Below are 21334 nucleotides of genomic sequence, written 5' to 3' on the forward strand. Positions count from 1 at the left end.
AAAGCAATCTTGCAGGAGGCCCTAACAGCAGGTTGGGTGGGTGGGTCGGTCAGTCTGCTGTCGCTCAGGCTATATTCACACTAGAGACCTTCATAGCGTCCCTGCTGTACCTTTGCAGGTGTGTCGCTGTAAAGTCTCCTGTGTAGCTGCTCTGTGCTGACGGGAGAGAGAGACTCCCACCGACATAGGACTGTCCGACATAGCACTGTCAGTGTAACTTATGTCGGTCCAGGGTGGCTTTTTTTCCCCTACACCCCTGACTGACAAAAGTGCTAGTTTAGACATAGCTGAGAGAGAGAGATGTGAGGCCTGAGATAAAAGCCCTTACTATGTCTCAAACAGGCCTTTTCTCCTATTTACCAAAACTTGAAATCTATAAATAGGAACATTTGGGGAAAAGGGGAGGGGATGATTTTAAATTTCATTGAAATACATTGGACTAAGATGATACTGGAGGGAATAGAGAGAGGAAATAATTCATTTTGTATTAGAAGAGGGGCAGGGCATCTTCCTGTGTGCCTTTTACTTTACTCATTGTTAACTTTTACAGGAAGTTCAGGGTAGGTACCACTTCTAAAATTAGACAATTCTCTCTCCAAGTCATAGAACGCCCAGTTAACATTTTCTCTAATTAAGCCATTTAAAAACAAGAAGGAAGAGGAAAAAAATCTGAATAACTGATTCTTCCCTCTAGCTCAAAATATGACAGAGGAATATGAGTCTTCATGGCCCTCAAAGGAAGCTTTCCTGAGAGATCTTAATTTAAGTTGAATTAATACCTGATTTAAAATATTATGAGTTAGAGCAGTTCCTCCTAAGGAAACCTTTCCAGATAACAATAAAAAGAGGCTGGAACTGTTCAGCACTTCCTCAATTACAGAAAGTGTGAGAAGATAAAGATGTATATTCTGGGTAAGAAACATTCTCTTCCTCAGGAATTTAATACATGAGTAGAGATGGATACTTAGTATTTATATAGCACTTTAGACATTCAAGGCACTGTATAAACATCAATCCTCAACATACCTTGCTATCCAAGAAATTAAATAGTAGTATATCTATTTGAGAAAACTGAGAAACGGAGCTGTTAAGTGACTTACCCAAAGCCATGCAGCACGTCAGTGACAGAGGAGTAAGAATTAGAATTCAGGTGCTCCGGGCTACTAGACCTGGGTTCTGCCCATTAGGCAAGACTGTCCACTGTTACTTTAGACAAGTTACCAAAGGACCAAGTTGAGCCTTGGGTTCCAGCTTGAAAGCAATTCTGCCAGTGTTGCTTGCTTCAAGAAGTGCTTTATTCCCATTAAAAGTATTACTATCTGGTAATTTGAAGACAGATAAAAGTGGTGTAAAAGAAAGAGTTTGAATTCTCCTCCCAGGAGGGAGGTGGCAGTTCTCAATGTACCATTAAATTCTGGAGTTCGGAGTCAAAGGAGTTTCTTCTGGGTTATCACTGGTGTCACCAAAGTAGAATTTATCCCCAAATATCTTAATCCAAGAGATGTAATTACATTTTAAAAAACCCTACTGAGATAAACAAGGATGTTATGAAATGCATGGAACTTTTTAGCAGACTTTTTTTCATCAAACACTAATATTGATATAGTCAGAATTTTTGGAAAAAACCACGCGTCTAGTATTGCCCGAAGAAAGCTATAGCTCTGTTCACCAATAACCGATTGTTATGTGTAACAAAAGTTATTGACTTTTTAATCAAGGTTCTTTTTTGGAGACTTGGCTTTTTGGAGAGGATTTATAGGCTAACATAAAGCTTTAAAGGACTTTTTAAAACTCAAGACTTTTTTTTTTCCCCCATGAAGTTGAAAGAAAAAGTGCTTTACTAATCTCCTGACACCACTTTTTCAAATGAATCAAAGTGTATGATTTGCCATAAACCAAAGTTTAGGGCTCTGGATTTTTTTTAAATTCCAGACATAAGGGACATTTGGATATTCTCATGGCTTAAAAACTGCAAAGAAGGGTTTAGGTTTTGATTCTTTGATATCCCTTTCTTAGAACATTCTTTTAGAGGGCAGGATTTGGGTTCCTTTTGTTATTTATTTACTTAAGGGGGAAGGAAAGTATAACTCCTAAACTCCATTAAATGTATACTCAATAACTTTTAAGTTCTCTAACTTCTTGATTGATTCCATAGAGTCACCTGATGGAACTTGGGAAAGATGGGATAGTTTTTACTTAAATCTACAATGTACAGTAATCATAGGAAATATAGGACTGGAAAGGACCTTGATGGGCCATCTTGTACAGTCCTCTGCACTGAGGCACGACTAAGTATTATCTCTCGACCATCCCCGACAGGTGTTTGTCTAACCTGTTCTTAAAAACATCCAACGTCAGAAATTCCACTACATCCCTAGGTAGTTTGTTCCAATGCTTAACTACGCCTTACAGTTAGGAAGTTTTTTCTGATGTCTAACCTAAATCTTCCTTGCTGCAATGTAATCCCGCTACTTCTTGTCCTGTCCTAAGTGGTTAAGGAGAACAATTTATTGCTAGGGCTGTTGATTAATCGCAGTTAATTTTTTTGAGTTAATCGTGTGAGTTAACTGCGATTTTAAAAAAAAATGAATCCCGATTAATTGCACTCTTAAATAATAGAATACCAATTGAAATTTATTAAATATTGTTGGATGTTTTTCTACATTTTCAAATATATTGATTTCTATTACAACACAGAATACAAAGTGTACAGTGCTCACTTTATATTACTTTTGATTACAAATATTTGCACTGTAAAAAGATAAACAAAAGAAATAGTATTTTTCAATTCACCTCATACAAGTACTGTAGTGCAATCTCTTAATCATGACAGTGTAACTTACAAATGTAGATTTTATTGTTCCATAACTGCACTCGAAAACAACACAATTTAAAACTTTAGAGCCTACAAGTCCACTCAGTCCTACTTCTTGTTCAGCCAATTGCTAAGACAAACAAGTTTGTTTACATTTACGGGAGATACTACTGACTGCTTCTTATTTACAATGTCACCTGAAAGTGAGAACATGTGTTTGCATGGCACTGTTATAGCCGACATCACAAGATATTTATGTGCCAGATGCGTTAAAGATTCATATGTCCCTTCATGCTTCGGCCACCATTCCAGAGGACATGCATCCATGCTGATGATGCTTGTTTAAAAAAAAAAAAAAAGACTGTGTTAATTAAATTTGTGACTGAACTCCTTGGGGGAGAACTGTATGTCTCCCGTTCTGTTTTACCCACATTTTGCCATATATTTCATGTTATAGCAGTCTCAGATGACGATCCAGCCCATGTTCGTTTTAGGAACACTTTCACAGCAGATTTGACAAAATGCAAAGAAGGTACCTGTCATAAACATACAGCTAAGGGTAGCATAAAATCCCTCCTTTACTTGTAAAGGTTTAAGAAACTCAGGTAACCTGGTTGGCACCTGACCAAAGGGACTAATGAGAGGAGAAGATACTTTCAAAATCTGTGGGGGCAGGGGTTTGCTGTTGGTTGCTCTGGGTCAGTGAGGAATCAGAAGAAGGAAAATATATCTCCCTAAGCCATATGTGAACTAAGAATCTAATCTTACAGAAATAATAAGTAATAGCAAAGAAATGCATTAAATTATCTTTTGTTTCAGCTTGTAAATTTTCCCTGTGCAAACAGGGAGGTTTATCCCTGTTTTTGTAACCTTACAGTTTTGCCTAGAGGGGAAACCCTCTGTGTTTTGAATCTGATTGCCCTGTGAAATTATTTTCCATCCTAATTTCACAGGGGTGTTTATTAAAAAGTAAAAGAAAGTTCTGTTTTTCTTCAAGTAATGTCCCTATGGGTGCTCCACTTTAGGTGTCTGTGTGCCCCTGCACCTCTAATTGGAGATTTTTGGTAGCAGTGTCCCGTTGAGCCCAGACATGTGCTCTCCCTCCCTCCTGGTCTGCCTCAAGGCTATTTAGCACTGCACGGGTGAACTCCACTTCCTACTCTACTGCCTTTGGCCTCTGACAGAATGAGCAGTTGTCCCTTCCTTATCTGTGTCATTAGCGTTAAGTAGTATTTGTTTTGTTACCTTTGTTCTCCCTAAAAGTACTCAGGCTTGTGGGTGTTTTTTTGTTTGTTTTTTATTTTATTTTATTCCTTTGGTTTGAAAAGAAAAGAGAAAAAGGAAAAGAACTTCACTTTCCTTCCCTGTCTGGGGGCATTCTCCCTCCCTCCCCAGGCAGCTAGTAGACTCATAATTATTTTCTTTTTCAGTTTGAAAGAGGATGTTCTTCTACATATTTCTCCCTGCTAGAGGATGACAACCCCTGCCCAGGGGCTTGCCTGGCTCTCTCTGCTCCAAAGGGTGCCTCTCCTGCCAGGAGTCAGTTCCTGTAATGGCCAGACACTCACTGTGCGTGGGAGACCCTCACAGAAGTGCTTTACCTGCCACATCTAAAACTGCAGCCTCACAGGAGCTGGGAGCTGAAGTAAAAATTCCTCCCTATAGAGAAAACACTTCAGTCTGCAGGGGACTCTGGTGGGTGTTGACCCCGGATCATCCCCGGAGCTTTCACTTCAAAAGGGGTCTAGTGGTGAAGAGAAGAAAAGAGAGAGAAAGAAGCCACCAGCAGACTCCCCCTGGAAAGGCTCCTCCAAGCAACTGGCCAGACAAAGGGGTGTTCCCCAGTGCAGTTGGGCACTGAAGCTCTGGAAGCTGAAACCTGAGAAGGGGCTTCCTGCTGTGAGCTCTGCCCTGCTCTGAGCTCTGCTCTCTGCACAGACAAGGGGCTTCTGTAAGCTCTGTGCTGCTCTGAGCTCTATTCTGGGCAACTACTGCACCGAGAGGGGACAGTTACTGGACCATCTCAAAAAGAGGGGCACAGAGAAGCCCTGCAGTCAGCTCTGCTTCCACAGGAGGCTTCCACCATCGTGCTCTGAGGCAACAGTACCTTCCCCGAAGGAGAGGGGACAGTTATCGTACCATCTCTAAAAGAGCGGCATAGAGAAACCCTTTGGAACCAGATGCAACAAAACTCCCATCTTGGAAGTGTTCTGTCCTTCCCAACCATTGATAGCATCTACAGACACTCCTCTGGGGTTCCAGATGAGCCCATGGTAACACAGGTACTCTGGAGACCTGTGGCCTCAGTACCCAGGGACAGACCATTACCATACCATCTCTAAAAAAAAGTGGCACCAACAAACTTTTTGTATTGAGCAAAACTCTCATTTAGGGAGTGCTCTACCCAACTATCAGTACTGACAATGTACCACGGACCCTCCTCTGTGGTACCAAATGAACCCATGGTACTGCATGAGCTCTGGTACCCTGGAGACCTGATGATTTGGGGGAAGAACCACAATCCCTATTACTTGGTACCAGGACCCCGGTATCGAGCACATCCCGGCACCCAGAATCGCTCTTAGAATTGGGCTGTATACTGCCAATACCCCAGTGAGCGGCACCCTTACCCACTGATGAATCTGACACTGGCCAGGAGGAGATCATTCCCTGGCCCCTCAAGGTGGCCCACCACCACACTACAAGGGTCATCCCCAATTCCATCATGCCACCAGCCCGTGCTTGCCTTCCTGCCTCTCCCTCCCAAGGCCATATTGTAACTCTTCGGGTATATACACACATGCCGCGACCGTCTCCGGTGTCTCTCAGGGAGAGTCCACCAGATGGTTTGCTACAGCCTGGCACCTGAGCCAGGGCAGGAGAGCACCTGAGCCAGGACAGGAGAGCCGCCTTTTTTCCTGTTCTGAAAAAAGCTGGGGGGGAACCCAAACCTGAAGAGGAAGCTCCCTCTTCAGCACACTTCTCCTCATCTCTCCCAGATGAGACTGTGCTGCCCACCCCTCATCACTAGGTGAAGATTTAAGAACTTTCTGGATCTTACCAAGAGGGTAGCATGCTAGCAGCAGATTCCCTTACAGGAGATGGCAGATACACGTCACAAGTTGGTGGAAATTCTGCACACTACCTTCTCATCTAGAACTGTCCTCCCAATTAATGAGCTGATTCTAGATCCTGCCAAAATCATCTGGCAGAGCCAGCCTCCATCGCACCAACCAGTAACAGTGTGTAAACAAAAACAACCCTACATTTCTACCCAAAGAGGCAGACTTTGTTTTCAACATCCACAACCCAACTCCATCCTAGTGGATGTGGTTAATGCATGAAGCAAGCAACATAATGCCAGGTCAACTCCATATGATCAGGCTTCGCAAGATGGCATATTCATTGACAACATTACTGTTTAGAGTCATAAATTACAAAACTGTCATGGCCAAAACACTTTTGTTAAACTTGGGAAACCCAGGATGTTTCTGAAACGTTTACTGGAAACACAAAGAACAGATTCAGACCATTCTTAGAGAAGGTCAGTTAATAGCCAGACCAGTCCTAGACACACCACTGGATGTAGCTGTTACAGCTGCCCGCCCAGTCTCCATAGAAAGTGGTACTGAGGTGGGTTGTGGGTTTTGGTGTTTCTTTGTTTTGTTTCGCTACACCTCTCTAGATTGCCCAAAGAGCTACAGACTTCCAATTTGAAGGGCCAAACTCTTTGCGGAGAAGATAGATTTTTTTTTTCTCCACATCCTGAAGGATTCTCGGACCACACTACACTCCTTAGGAATCTACACTGTGGAACAGAAGAGAAGATACACCTCTCAACCACACCACAGAACACAATCTTCTCAATACTCACCATCTCTGTGCTGTTATGAGCCACAGTGTAAGAGGCCCAGGGCTCAAAAGTGAGAACAGTCTGCACCCCAGTCCATGACCTCTCAAACTGCCTCTTATAAGCACTTTGAGCTGGTCGGGGGCCTGAACAGTGATACCTTACAGCATCAGCTGCCATCTATACACCTGTCACGCCACTCAGAAGTCATAGAATCCTAGAATATCAGGGTTGGAAGGGACCTCAGGAGGTCATCTAGTCCAACCCCCTGCTCAAAGCAGGGCCAATCCCCAACTAAATCATCCCCGGTAAGTCACCTTACCTTACTTCACAGCAGTTAGGACCAGCACTAGAGCAAAGAGAGTGATTTCTAGCCCTGAACTTACAGGGTGCCTACTTCCATATCTCAATACAACCATCGTACAGGAGATTTCCTACTGCTTACTTTTGGGGCAGGATTATTATAGGTACAGACTGCTCCACACAAGGTAGTCTCCAAGGTTCACTTCATTGTAGTGGCATACTAACCCCGGTACAGTGACTGGACTTTATCAGCACCAACCTGATGCAGTACAAGCGAGAGCGCTCCTCTCACTACCCACATTTACTACCCTGGGACATGTCTCCCTAATATGCTGGGGAGCTCATCAACACAGTTCAGGACAAATGGCCTTCCACAGAAATGACCTTCCATATCACTCTTTTGGGGCTAAGGGCTGTCAGGAGTGCCTGTGCACAAATTCTGCCTTTTATCAAAAACAACACACAAAGGTTATGATGGACTTAATGTGACCTGTATGTTTTGTATAAACTACCAATGAGCTGCCAGATCTTCCTCCCTGTGCAAGACAGCATTCAAACTTTGGAATTGATGCACCTATCACAATGTGCTTATCTCAGCTGTCTGTCTACTAGGGATAACCAACAGGCTCAGTTGGAATTTTCTCACGACAATGAGTGTATACTGAATTCACAGGTGCTTCAAGATATAGCCACCCTTTGGGGAAACATTCACTGGCAGTTGCCCTCATCTTCCCAGCGGACAGGGCCCACTTGTATGTCTTTTCCCAGTTTCCTACACTATCCAAGATTTTGTTGAAAATTCAACGAAACAAAGCGAGAGTTATTGTGATTGCCCCTCTTGACTATGACAAGTCTCGCTTCCTTACCTGACGCAGATGGCAACATGCCCTCCTGTTCCTCGGAAGTCAGCCCATTCCTCACCCACTCTCTCAAAACAATGGGCTGACCCTTCACCCCAACCCATGGGTCCTTCACCTCCAGGCTTGGATCTTTCTTTGTTCCAAGGCTTAGAAGAAGAATGGTCTGACAAGCTGAAACACATGTTGCAACACAACCGCAAGTTGACCACTCCACATACCTATCTGCAAAATGGAAATGACTCCCAAGTTTGTACCATTCCAAATGGACAGACCCAACCTCATCTTTCCTCCCTCTGATTTTGCACTACATTTTAAACTCTCACTCAGCTCCCTTAAGGTTCATCTCATGGCAAAAACTGCTTCCCACTTGGAGTTTGCTCAACCACTAATGTGTAGATTCTTTAAGGGCATTGGGACTCTCTTCCCCCATGTGACACCACCCGCTCCAGCCTGGGACTTTAACCTAGTTCTCAGGGCTTGGACTAGACCTCAATCTGAGTCCAGGGCAACTTGTTCTCTTTTACACCTGTCCATGACGACAGCATTTCTAATTGCCATCACCTCAGCGAGGCACGTAGGAGAAATAGCGGCCCTGATGGCACACCCATCATTCATGGCCTTTGTCTTTAAAAAAATAAAATAAAATAAAAAAATAACTCTAAGGCCATATCCCAAGTTTCTCCCTACTTTTTCTGCACTTTCCATATGAATCAAAAGATCCATCTCCCTGTTTTTTCCCAAAACCACATTGTGACAACTGGGAAACAATTGTGCATATGCTAGATATTAGAAGGACATGAGCATTCTACTTGGACAGGACTAAGGACTTCAGAAAATCCCCTAAACTCTTCCTTTCATCCACAGAAAGATCCAAAAGCTCTGTGATATCTCCTCAAAGACTATCCAAATGGGTCTCTAGTTGCATTAACCACTTAGCAAGGGCGCAATTTGCTCCCGTCCATACGCACTCCATAAAATCAGTTCCTACCTCAATCACTTTCCATAGGGATACCGCTATCTCCCCAATCTATAGAGCAATGATTGGGGCCTCTGTCCATACTTTCGCAGAACATTGTGATCACTGAAGATTTGGCTACTGACATCATCTTCGACTCGACCGTACTCTCTGTAGTAAAAGACTCCGCTCCGAAGTCCCAGCCTCCAGTGGTGGCTACTGCTCTGGAGTCCCCTAAAGTGGAGCACCCATAGGGACACTACTCGAAGAAGAAGAGGAAGTTACTCACCTTGTGCAGTAACAATGGTTCTTCGAGATGTGTGTCCCTATGGGTGCTCCACAACCTGCCCTCCTCCCCTCCACTTCGGAGTTCTCTATAGAGCTCTGTGGTAGAGAAGGAAGTGAGGGGGGTTCGCTCGTGCAGTGCTAAATAGCCTCGAGGCAGACCACGAGGGAGGGAGAGCACATGCACGGGCTCAACGGGACACTGCTACCAAAAATCTCTGATTAGAAGTGCAGGGGCACACAGACACCTAAAGTGGAGCACCCATAGGGGGACACATCTCGAAGAACCATCATTACTGCACAAGATGAGTAACTTCATCTTTTCTTTAAGAATCTGATTGGGGTTTTTAGTGTCCCTAAAAACCCAAGGTTGGTCTGTGCTCATCTTGTTTATCCTTAAGCCTCCCCAGGAAAGGGGGTTTGGGGGGATGTTAGGGGGGAGATAGGGTTCCAAGTGGCCCTCCCTAAATGTTTGTTTGAATCACTTGGTAGTGTCAATGTTTACCTAATCCAAAGTACAAGGGAAAATTTGTGCCTTGGGGAGTTTTTACCCTAAGCTGGTAAAAATAAGCTTAGAGGGTCTTTCATGCAGGTCCCAACATCTGTACTGTAAAGTTCAGAGTGGGGAGGGAACCCTGACATGGTTGTAGAGGTGGGATCATTTTGAACCAGAAATCATTTTGAATCAAAAGCACAAACGTTAAGAATTTTTTTTCCCTTCTTTTAGCTGCTTGGGGAAAGCAGGAGTTTTCTTTTCCTTTTCTCTCTCTTTGCCTGGAGGCAGAGGTGTTAGTTTTTTTAACAAAGGTTTAGCTACAGCCAGGAAATTCACCAGCTGAGTTGTTGTTTTTTCTTTCTAGCTCTCCGGTTAGGCTAGGTTAAGTACCAAAAAAAAAAAAAAAAAACCCGAAAAAAACAACCATCCAACCAGAAAAGTGATTACCAGTGGTGCAGCTACTAAACTAGAGTTGGCTAAACTGAAAGCAACAAAGAAAGAAAACAAACATAAGAGACAGCCAAAAAAGCTGCCCACAAGAGAGCTGTGGAGGCAAAAAGAGCCAAATAGGAGGCTGCCCTCCAGATGGAGGCCCAGAAGCATGAACTGTCTGTTATGGAGTTGAGGAGACAAACCCCTCCAGCTGCTGGCTCCACTTCCCCAAAAATCCACAAATGGGAGCGACTATGACCCAGTATGATGAAACCAGTGATATTGTCGAATATTTCATCACCTTTAAAAGACTGCACCCTCCATGCAATTCCTGATCATCACAAGATGACCACCGTGGTAGCAAAATTGACTGGCAGAGCTCTGGACGTAGTCAATAAGATGCCTATAGGTGGTGCTTCTAACTATGGTAAATTTAAGGATTTGGTTATAAAACCATTTCAGATTACTCCTGAAACTTATAAAGTAAAATTTAAAGCCCTTAAGAGAGGGGCTGGACTAAGTAATGTGGCTTATGTAAACCAGAAGACTAATCTGTTTGATAAATGGCTCAAAGAGTGGGATGTAACTAGCTTTTGAAGAAATGTGGAATTTGATGATACAGGAGCCATTCCTGACTATAACCAATGATGATGTAAAACAGTGGTTATGGGATAAGAAAATGGACTCAGCAGAAGGGCTTGCTTCTTAGGGGGGAGGGATAGCTCAGTGGTTTGAGCATTGGCCTGCTAAACCCAGGGTTGTGAGTTCAATCCTTGAGGGGGCCATTTAGGGATCTGGGGCAAAAATTGGGGATTGGTCCTGCTTTGAGCAGAGGGTTGGACTAGATGACCTCCTGAGGTCCCTTCCAACCCTGATTTCTATGAACTGCCTTGTGTAGCTATTATGCTGATCAATTCGAGCAGTCCCAGACCGCCAAAGAGGCGCGGAAAATTGGAACCAAAGGGGTGGAGGTAGCAGAGAGGAACAACCCTGGTCGCAGTTTGGGTGAATACCAGAAGGGACACCCCGAGACCACACCACCGGGGGCAGCCCAAGGCCCCACCTACACCCCAAGTAAAACCGCAGACCCCTTATCGTCCCACCACACCATTCTCCAGCAACCCATCTCGCCCCGCTGGGCGATGTTTTAAATGTAATGAGCTGGGGCATGTGAAGGCCAACTGCTCAAAGAACCCCAACAGATTACAGTTCATTGTACCGGGGTCACACCAAAGGTCCTCAGGCCCAGATGCCTCCTAGATACCGTCAGAGCGAAGGGAAACTGAGTGTGTGGGCGGGAAGAAGGTTACAGTGTGGAGGGACACTGGAGCGCAGGTGTCAGCTATCCACCAATCCTTAGTGGACCCCAACTTAACCAACCCAGAGGCCTAAGTGATGAGTCAACCCTTCAAGTCCAGCTCTTTTGATTGGCCTACAGCCAAGTTGCCTGTCCAGTATAAGGGATGGTCAGGGATGTGGACTTTTGCAGTCTATGATCATTATCCCATTCTCATGCTGCTGGGGGAAGACTTGGCCAACCATGTGAAGCTAGCCAAGAGGGTGCGAATGGTCACCCGCAGCCAGGCTAGGCAAGCTTTCACACCTATCCCTGTTCTTGAGCCTTGGAGTTTTACCTAAACTGGTAAAAATAAGCTTAGGGGGTCTTTCATGCAGGTCCCCACATCTCTACCCTAAAGTTCAGAGGGGGGAGGGAACCCTGACAGTACCAATGTGAGACTTCTAAGGATAGATCTAACACTTGACCCAAGGTTTAAGAATCTGAAGTGCCTTCCAAAATCTGAGAGGGACGAGGTGTGGAGTATGCTTTCAGATGTCTTAAAAGAGCAACACTCAGACGCAGAAACTGCAGAACCCCAACCACCAAAAAAAGAAAATCAACCTTCTGCTGGTGGCATCTGACTCAGATGATGAAAATGAGCATGCATCAATCCGCTCTTTTTTCTATTGTTATCGAGCAGAACTGTCATCAGCATGGACATATGTCTTCTGGAATGGTGGTTGAATCATGAAGGGACAGATGAATCTTTAGCACATCTGGCATGTAAATGTTTTGCGATGTCAGCTACAACGGTGCCATGCAAATGCATGTTCTCACTTTCAGGTGACGCAAACAAGATGTGGGCAGCCTTATCTCCTGCAAATTGTAATCAGACTTGTTTGTCTGAGCGATTGGCTGAAGTAGGACGGAGCGGACTTGTAGGTTTAAAGTTTTATATTTTGTTTTTTGAATGCAGGTTTTTTTTGTACATAATTCTACATTTGTAAGTTCAACTTTCATGATAAAGAGATTGCACTACAATACTTGTATTAGGTGAATTGAAATATTCTATTTCTTTTGTTTTTTACAGTGCAAATATTTGTAATAAAAAATAAATATAAAGTGAGCACTGTACACTTTGTATTTGTGTTGTAATTGTAATTGAAATTAATATATTTGAAAATGTAGAAAACATCCCAAAATATTTAAATAAATGGTATTCTAGCATTGTTTAACAGTGAGATTAATTGCAATTAATTTTTTTTAATCGCTTCACAGCCCTATTTATCACCCTTTATAACAACCTTTTATGTTCTTGAAGACTGTATCGTGTCCCCCCTCAGTCTTCTCTTCTCCAGACTAAACAGTCCCAATTGTTTCAATCCCTTCTCACTGGTCATGTTACATAGGACCTGTAATCATTTTTGTTGCTCTCCTCTGGAGTTCATCCAGTTTGTCCACATCTTTCTCAAAAGTGTGCTGCCCAGCACCAGATATAGTACTCCAATTGAGGCATCATCAGTGCGGAGTAGAGTGGAAAAATTACATCTCTTGTCTTGCTTACAAGACTTGCTAATACATCCCAAAGTGGTGATCGCTTTTTTTGCATCAGCATGACATTGTTGACTCGTATTTAGTTTGTGGTCAGCTACGACCCCCAGATCTTTTTCTGCAGTTCTTCTTCCTAGACAGTCATTTTCCCATTTTGTGTTTATGTAATTCTTTCCTAAGTGTAGTATTTTGCATTTGTCCTTATTGAATTTCATCCTATTTATTTCAGGCTATTTCTCCAGTTTTCAAGATCATTATAGATTCTAATCCTGTCCTCCAAAGTGCTTGCAAGCCCTCCTAGCTTGGTATCCTCTGCAGCCTTGCTGGAGGATTCTCTGCTCCTTGAAGTCTTTAAACCACGATTTGAGGACTTCAATAGCTCTGACATAGGTGAGAGGTTTTTCGCAGGAGTGGGTGGGTGAAATTCTGTGGCCTGCGTTGTGCAGGAGGTCAGACTAGATGATCATAATGGTCCCTTCTGACCTTAGTATCTATGAATCTAAGTGTACTCCCTTTGCCATTATCCAAATCATTTATGAAGATACTGAGTAGAACCGGATCCAGGACAGATACTTGTGAGACCCCCCTCAATATACTCTTCTAGCTTGACTGCAGACCACTGATAACTACTCTGAGTACGGCTGTCCAACTTTATAGTAGGTTGGGCGAGGCTATGTTTCCCTACTTTTGTTTATGAAAACGTCATGTGAGGCATTATCAAAAACCTTACTAAAGTTGACACATTACATCTATTACTTTCCCCAGTACCCAAACATAATCTTGTTACCTTGTCAAAGAAGGAGGTAGGTTAGCTTGTGATTTGTTCTTGTCAAATCCATGTTGACTGTTACACACTACCTTCTTATATTCCAGGTCCTTACAAACTGATTGATTATTTGAACCTTTATCTTTCTGGGTACTAATGTTAAGCTGACTGGTCTATAATTCCCTCGGTTGTCCTTTTCCCCCTTTTTTATAGAAAGGTACTAGATTTTCTTTTTTCCAGTTCTCTGGGATCTCTCCAGTCTTTCACGAGTTCTTAAAGATAATCACCAATGGCACAGAGATCTCTTCAGCCAATTCCTTCATTTTGGGATGTATTTCATTAGGCCCTGCCTACTTGAAGACATCTAATTTGTAATTCTTAATTTGTTCTTCCCATATTTTAGCCTCTTAACCTTCCTACCCCATTCATACTTATGTTCCATATGTTAGTCATCCAATCACTGCTAACCTTTTTGCTGAAAACTGAAACAAAAAAGGCATTTAACACTTCAGCCACTGCTGCATTTTCTGTTATTGTCTTTTTCCCTCCTCACAGAGTAATGGGCCTACCTGTCCTTGGTCTTCCTCTTGCTTCTAATGTATTTGTACAATATTTTCTTGTTACCCTTTATGTCTTTAGCTAGTTTAGTCTTGTTTTGTGTCTTGGTCTTTCTGTTTTTGTTCCTATTCATCTAGTTTTTACTTTTTTGTATAACTTTTTTGAATTTCAGGTAATTGAAGATCTCCTGGTTATACCAGAGTGGTCTCTTGCCATAATTCCTGTTTTTCCTGCACACTGAGGTAGTTTGCCCTTTAATAATGTCTTTGTAAAAACTGTCATCAATCCTGAACCCTTTTTTCCTTTAGACTTGCTTGCCATGGGATCTTACCTACCAGCTCTCTGAGTTTGCTAAAATCTGCCTTCTTAAAGTCCACTGTCTTTATTCTGCTGTTTTCACTTCTACCATGCCTTAGAATCACAAACTCTGTAATTTCATGATCACTTGCACCCAAGCTGCCTTCCACCATCACATTCTCAACAAGTTCCTTCCTATTTGTCAGAATCAAATCTGGAACACCCTTTTCCTCAATAGAATCAAGGAAGCAATCATCTAAAGCCCATTGCTGCACTTGGAGTGAATGTATGGATGGGTGTGTGTATATGCTCCAGCATGAAATACTCACTATGTTAAGTATCTGTTAGCAGAAGATAAATTAAAGGACTTTCATTAATATTGTGGCCGCTGGTTGGAAAATGTGTTAGTTACATGTCAAAGTTAAGATACCAAAAGTTGGGATAATACCGAAGTTAGGAGAATCTCTTTCTTCCTTAGACCATTAATTTGATTGTAATTAGGCTGCCGTCCGTCATCCATTTGAGCTTATAGCTACTAACCTTTTTCTGTTTTAATCTTTTATAAAGTTGCTCTATTAGTCATATTTGCCTCTGCTAGAAGAGTAAATGAACTGTTTTTGTTTCGTTTGCAGACATCTGTTTGTTGTTGATTATGATAAAGTAGATGTTTGAACTATTCCCAGAATCCTCCTTAAAATCAACGTCCATTGTCAACCTAGAAATTTCATATCCATCTCTTTGCCCTAAACTTAGATAGAAAAAACATCATGGGACCTTCTCGCTATGACCAGTTTTAAAATTGTACATGGACCACATGGTTCTTTGGTGGACCAAAGCATCGTCTGTGTGAAATAAGTAGCTGACAGGTATTAGCATAACAAAATGCCAGAGTATTTAGCACTAATTAACAGTCTCAGCAGATAAGGCCAGGAATTAGTGGGAAATAGCTAAGAAGGTAGTTTGGCCTCTATCTTTAGAGGTGGCTTCTCCAGGTTTGAGTTGAATCACATTGGTGCATCATTTTGATGAAGCTAACACTATTACCACCAATGCTGTATTGTCATGTGGGTAAATGGCAGCCCTCGTTCTGGGCTCCCAGTCCAAAGATTTTCACAAGCAGTGTTTTCGTTTCATACTTTTTATAACCAAATGGAATTTTTCTTTTTCAAAAGATTTGATTGCTTGACTCTCTGCTGATATTTCACTAAGGCAATAAGAATGCTTCTGGCCTCAAATAGCTAAATGGATTTGTGGGTCAGTTTTGGAGGCTTTTATCCAGTGTCTGTTAAAGTGATTTCATGTTCCTAGACCAAAAGAAAAGCTTCTGTGAAGAGCGAGACCCTAAGCTAGTGCAAAGTGCTGTAGTTCCATAGGATCTGGCCCAAAATCTCTAAGGCAGCCCCCTAGACTCGACACCTTTACAGCTTGAATTAGAGCCTTTATGCTGTAGGTCTCTAATCTTTATAACCGTCTCTTCTTTTCTTTCTCATAATTGTTCCTTTAAGGTTTGTTGGTTTTTTATTTTTTTTTTTAATCATGGTTAATTTTACTTATAACCACGAGTCTGTGTTATGAATATTGTATAAGCAGAAAGGAAAATCCCTATGTGTAAATTTTCCCCAGTGTAAATTGCGGTTCCAGAAGTTCCAGGAATGTGGATAGACATCCATGCTACTCTTTTCATGATCCTATTAACATTAATTTTTGGTTTGGGGTTTTTCTTTGATGCGGGGAAAGAGGAAAGCAGGTAAAGTTATGATTTAGCCTAGGAAAAATTATCAAATATCTTCTCAATCTGCAGAAGATACAGTCTCCGGTGGATGGGAGAAGCCTTACTGTTTTGATTAGTCCTTTTGTTTTCCTTGCTTAGTAACTGCTGGAATGGAAAGTTCACTAGTAGGGAAAATTTCCTGTCATAGACTTTTTTTTTTTTTTGGTGCTGTTTAAATTAGACGTTCAGGGAGATCCAGAATTCTGAAGTGTGACTCAAGAATATAAGAATACAGCTCTTAAATATTTTTCTTCTGATGAAATCTGTTTTGGACTAGGGGAGGATTATTTTACGAATTTGTCCTCATGGGGTAACTGCATACATTACTACTTTAACTTCAAATGAAAAGAGCCACCAAACTTGATTTAAGAGATTCTGAGATGAAAGTTTTTGAGACTGCTCAGTTTGGATGAAATACATATATTTTTCTGATCTGCCTAACACTTAGTTGGGCATCAAATGTATAATAGTGTAATGTCGCAGAGAATGGGGACTGAAGGGTTATTTGGTAATGTTGTTTTCAGTGTTAAAAACAAAACAAAAAAGCCTGAGGAAAGGGTTGTATGATCATCCTTGTATAAAAATAGCAGGGTCACCTTGTTCTTTGAAATTGATTTCACTAGCATTAAGAAATGCAATATCCTTCTGCTCATCCGGAAAGTTGCAAACCATTCATTTTTACAGGTGTCCATTGTGTCCTAATCTTTAGAAAATAGAGAAGGCAATGAAACTATTGGAGCTGTGAAAGTATTGCATTACAAATTGTGGACGTCTGCTGGGTAGCAGCGCTGGAAACATAACATACTGTTTATGCTGTGAGCAGGACTCTGTCATTTAAAATGCGAGCAAAAAATATATGACTGCTTAAGCCACAGATTTATAGCAGGAAATCCTCACCATTTAATATGTTTGTCAGAAAAATAGCTGCGTACTTTTCATTTTTGTGGGATCTGAAATCACGCAGAGCTAAATTTGGAAGTGTAGAAAGGAGTGTAAATTACACAGAATTAAATGATTGTGAAGGAATCAGAATCTAATAGTCATATGTATATGTATATTTCGAGAAGCTGGAAGAAGTTGTAAATTAAAGGAGGGGGTTACCCCTTCTTTGATTTACCTTTGTAGTAATTGCATTTTCTGTTGCTCTTCTCTTCTTTTCCTTCAGCTTGTGAGTTGCATCATCTTAGATGCCTCTTACTTTTCTGCATACTCTAGGATTTAGATGTTAGATTTTTTTTTTAATTATGTTTTCATAGGACATGGTGCTCTCTCATTGATAGCACAAGGTATGTCTTCAGTTTTGTATCTGATGTTGATGGTCATTCTAGACTTTGGCTTATGATGTAATAACTTCCATGGTATGTCTGAAGCTTCTTACGTGCTGTGATTGGATAGACTAGCTCCTGGAAAGATCAGGGAGAAGGGTCAACCTAGTTCGGATGAGTACTGCAGAAATGCAGTTGGAGAGATTTTCAGTGCCTCTTCACCTTGAAGATCCATTTCAAAGCCAATACATAATTAAAAATAAAACAACTCTATGGTTTTACAATATGACTACTATTATTTTAAAGCTACAGCCGCCCACCTTCTAACTCAGCCAGTCTAATGTGACTTATGAATAGATGAGGTTTTGGGAAAAATTCAAATGCACATGGGAATGAAGGAAATGAAATAAGTGGCTTTATGTTTATATTTCTCCCTAGAAAACCTGAAAAAGGAGTCCAGTACCTAATTGAGAGAGGTTTTGTGCCGGACACTCCAGTTGGTGTTGCCCATTTTCTCCTGCAAAGGAAAGGTCTCAGCAGACAGATGATTGGAGAGTTTTTGGGCAATCGACAGAAGCAGTTCAACCGAGATGTATTGGAGTGAGTAGTGTGTAAGGGGATGGGATGGAGCACTTAGGTATTCACATGTGCCCTGTGGGACACTTAAATGGGCTAATGCTCATGGAATATTTTGTGCATGGAATGAAAGTTCATGGATATTTTGTGCATGGAATGGAAAGAAAAAACTGCCAGACTGTAAGGATTAACAAAGAACAGGCAAAAATAAATACTCTTCCTTACTTACCAGCAATGCTAACATTTCTCAACAAAACTGATCAAGTAGGATGCTTATAAGGATTTATATACACTATAGAATTCACGTTTACTGTAAATTTATGTTGCAATTTCACTGGGGAGGACTGTCTGTTAATTTTGAGACCGTTTTCCTTCTTCAAGCTCTGAAATAACTTACTGTGTGAAATTAAAAAAACAAAACGAAACCCATTATGCGCTACATGACACTTCATCAGTAAAGGAACATGAAAATAACCATTACTATTTTATAGATACACAGACACTTCTTATGATGGCGTTTGTCTAATAAGGGTGTCTGAGAACCAGTTTCTTGCAAAGGATTAGATAAAAACCTATTACAAAAGGGGAGCAGCAAATTACACTCACCAACAGTTTGGTTAAGGTTATTCAGATACTGTCTGTTAAGGATGGAGGTTGCTTTTGTTTATTTTAAGTGATTTGATATTTCATTTAGCAGCGACTCTTTTCAAGACCAGTATGGATGACGTGCTCACTAGCAAAGCTCGTTGCATCTTGCCCCAGATTTATTGACTTGCGTGCATGTGACTTGCATGAAGAATTACCACTTACTGCACAAACAGCCAGTTAGATGTTTAACAGGCTATGTAACTGCATCGGGTACATTGGGAGGGGAATACCCTTTTCCCAGTGTAAAAAGACAAAACAAAAATTCTAAGCGCACAGTTTTGGCCAAGACCACAGAAAAAAATTGCTGAGATTTGCATAGAAATAGTCCTTATTGGGGACTGTATGCCTTTCCTGGCTTTAGGGCCTGTGGGGGATTTTAAGTTTAAAAACGATTGGAAAATCACTTTCTGAGCCTGGTCAACAGAGGCTTAATTCAGCCCCCATGGAAAATCTTCCCTTGACTTTACTGGAGGTGAATCAGGCCCGAGGAGCCCTACTCAGCATTACTAACTCACTAACCTCTTGTGATGTTATCCCAAGTCTCATGGTAGTTGGTGTTTCTCTTAAAGCCAAGCTCTAGGAGCCATGTGATTACATGAGAACCTGGGCATTTATTTTTTTAAGTACATTTCTAGCCCTAATCAATATGGAGAAAATCCTGAACACGTGACCTCCTAAAGCCACAAAAACCAGAAAGCAAAGTAAAAGAATGCCCAAAGTATTATTTTTTAAGTCTCATGATTTTTAAGCCATTTTCATAATTTTAGAGATCTGAGTCATGATTTTGGAAAGCATGAGTTTTTGGCAGTGCTGCTTCTTTGTGGTATCATTGCTTACCTAAACACTGGGGTGGATCAATGGGGACCTCTTGTGTGGCAGAATGCTCCACATGAACTCTTCCAGCTGCCCAAGAAGGTATCTTTGATGTCATCAGCTGACCCCAGGACCTGGGACTGTAGGCATAGGCCAGTTGTCCCTAATGGTTAGTCCAGGGGTCGGCAACCTTTCAGAAGTGGTGTGCCGAGTCTTCATTTATTCACTTTAATTTAAGGTTTCGCGTGCCAGTAATACATGTTAACGTTTTTTAGAAGGTCTCTCTCTATATGTCTATATATTTACATAACTAAACTATTGTGGTATGTAAAGTAAACAAGGTTTTCAAAATGTTTAAGAAGCTTCATTTAAAATTAAATTAAAATGCTCGTCTTATGCTGCTGGCCCACTCAGCCTGCTGCCAGCCTGGGGTTCCATTCACCTAGGCTGGCAGCAGGCTGAGCAGGGCCTGAGGCCAGGACCACGGCTGGCAAGAGGCTGGCAGCCAGAATCCCAGATCGGCAGCCCCAGACCGGCAGTGGGCTGAGCAACTCAGCCCGCGGTCTGGGGTTCCGTCCGCCGGCTCCTGCCAGCCACGGTCCCGGCTGCCGGCCCTGCTCAGCCCACTGCCGGTCTGGGATCCCGACCCTGCCCACATAGAGTGGGTACATACCTTCTCCCTGGTTCTAGCCCATTCTCTTCCTCTCTCTGCACTGAGATGAGGGTGGGAGTGCGCTGAGCACAGGGCTGGGGGTGAAGGAGCAGGCTGGGGGTTAGGGTGTAGGGTCTGGCCAGGAGCTAGAATGAGGGTGAGGGCTCAGGGTTGAGGCAGGAGGTTTGGGTGTGGAGTGCTTACCTGGGCAGCTCCCATTCGGTGCAAGGGGTGCAGGTAGGAATGTGGGGAGGGGGGTGCAGGAGCTCCCCTTTGGTGCTCAGGTTGGGGGTGAGAATGTAGGGGGTGCAGGGGTGCTGGGTATGTGTGGGGGGTGCTGGAGTCAAGGCTGGGGTCGTGGGGGGATCTAAGGGTCAGTGCAGAGGGCTGGAGGGATGTGGGGGGGTGTAGGGGTCAGGGCAGAGGGCTGGGGGTGTGGGCTAGGGTCAAGGGGGTGCTCCCTGCCCAGAGCTTACCTAGGCAGCTCCCATTTGGTGCAAGGGGTGCAGGCTAAGTGGGCCAGCAGTGTAAGACGAGCATTTTAATTTAATTTTAAATGAAGCATCTTAAACATTTTGAAAACCTTGTTTACTTTACATACCACAAAAGTTTAGTTATGTAAATATATAGACATATAGAGAGAGACCTTCTAAAAAACGTTAACATGTATTACTGGCACGCGAAACCTTAAATTAAAGTGAATAAATGAAGACTCGGCACACCACTTCTGAAAGGTTGCCGACCCCTGGACTAACCATTAGGGACAACTGGCCTATGCCTATAGTCCCAGGTCCTGGGGTCAGCTGATGACAACAAAGATACCTTTCTGGGCAGCTGGAAGAGTTCATGTGGAGCATTCTGCCACACAAGAGGTCCCCATTGGTCCCACGGGGGGGGGCTGGAGGGGATATGCCATGATTCCACCCCTTTTCCCCAAGGCCCCATCCCCACCTCATCTCCGCCTCCTCCCTAGAGCAGCGAGCACGCAATGGCTCCACTTCTCCCCCTCCCGTGCAAGGGCCATCAGCTGATTTGGCGGCAGGAACCCAGGAACCCGGCTGGGGGAGGAGGAGGGGGAAGGGGACCTTGCCTGCCCTGCAGCAGCAGCTGGCAGGACCAAGCTTCTTCACCCTGCCCCCACAGGGGGCAGGGCGGAGAAGAG

General features: G+C 42.8%; 1 protein-coding gene across 18 annotated transcripts in view; it reads left to right on the plus strand.

Annotated features, from left to right (window-relative positions):
- Positions 1–21334, plus strand: part of IQSEC1 (IQ motif and Sec7 domain ArfGEF 1) — a 718643-nt gene that overhangs the window by 653622 nt on the left and 43687 nt on the right. For all 18 annotated transcript variants that reach the window (XM_073352194.1, XM_073352208.1, XM_073352210.1 and 15 more), the window contains one exon: positions 17922–18083. In XM_073352194.1, the coding sequence (XP_073208295.1) occupies positions 17922–18083 (162 nt within the window). The remainder of the gene's footprint in view (positions 1–17921; positions 18084–21334) is intronic.

The sequence above is a fragment of the Lepidochelys kempii genome, chromosome 7 (assembly GCF_965140265.1).
Source record: "Lepidochelys kempii isolate rLepKem1 chromosome 7, rLepKem1.hap2, whole genome shotgun sequence".
Classification (NCBI taxonomy): Eukaryota; Metazoa; Chordata; order Testudines; family Cheloniidae; genus Lepidochelys; species Lepidochelys kempii.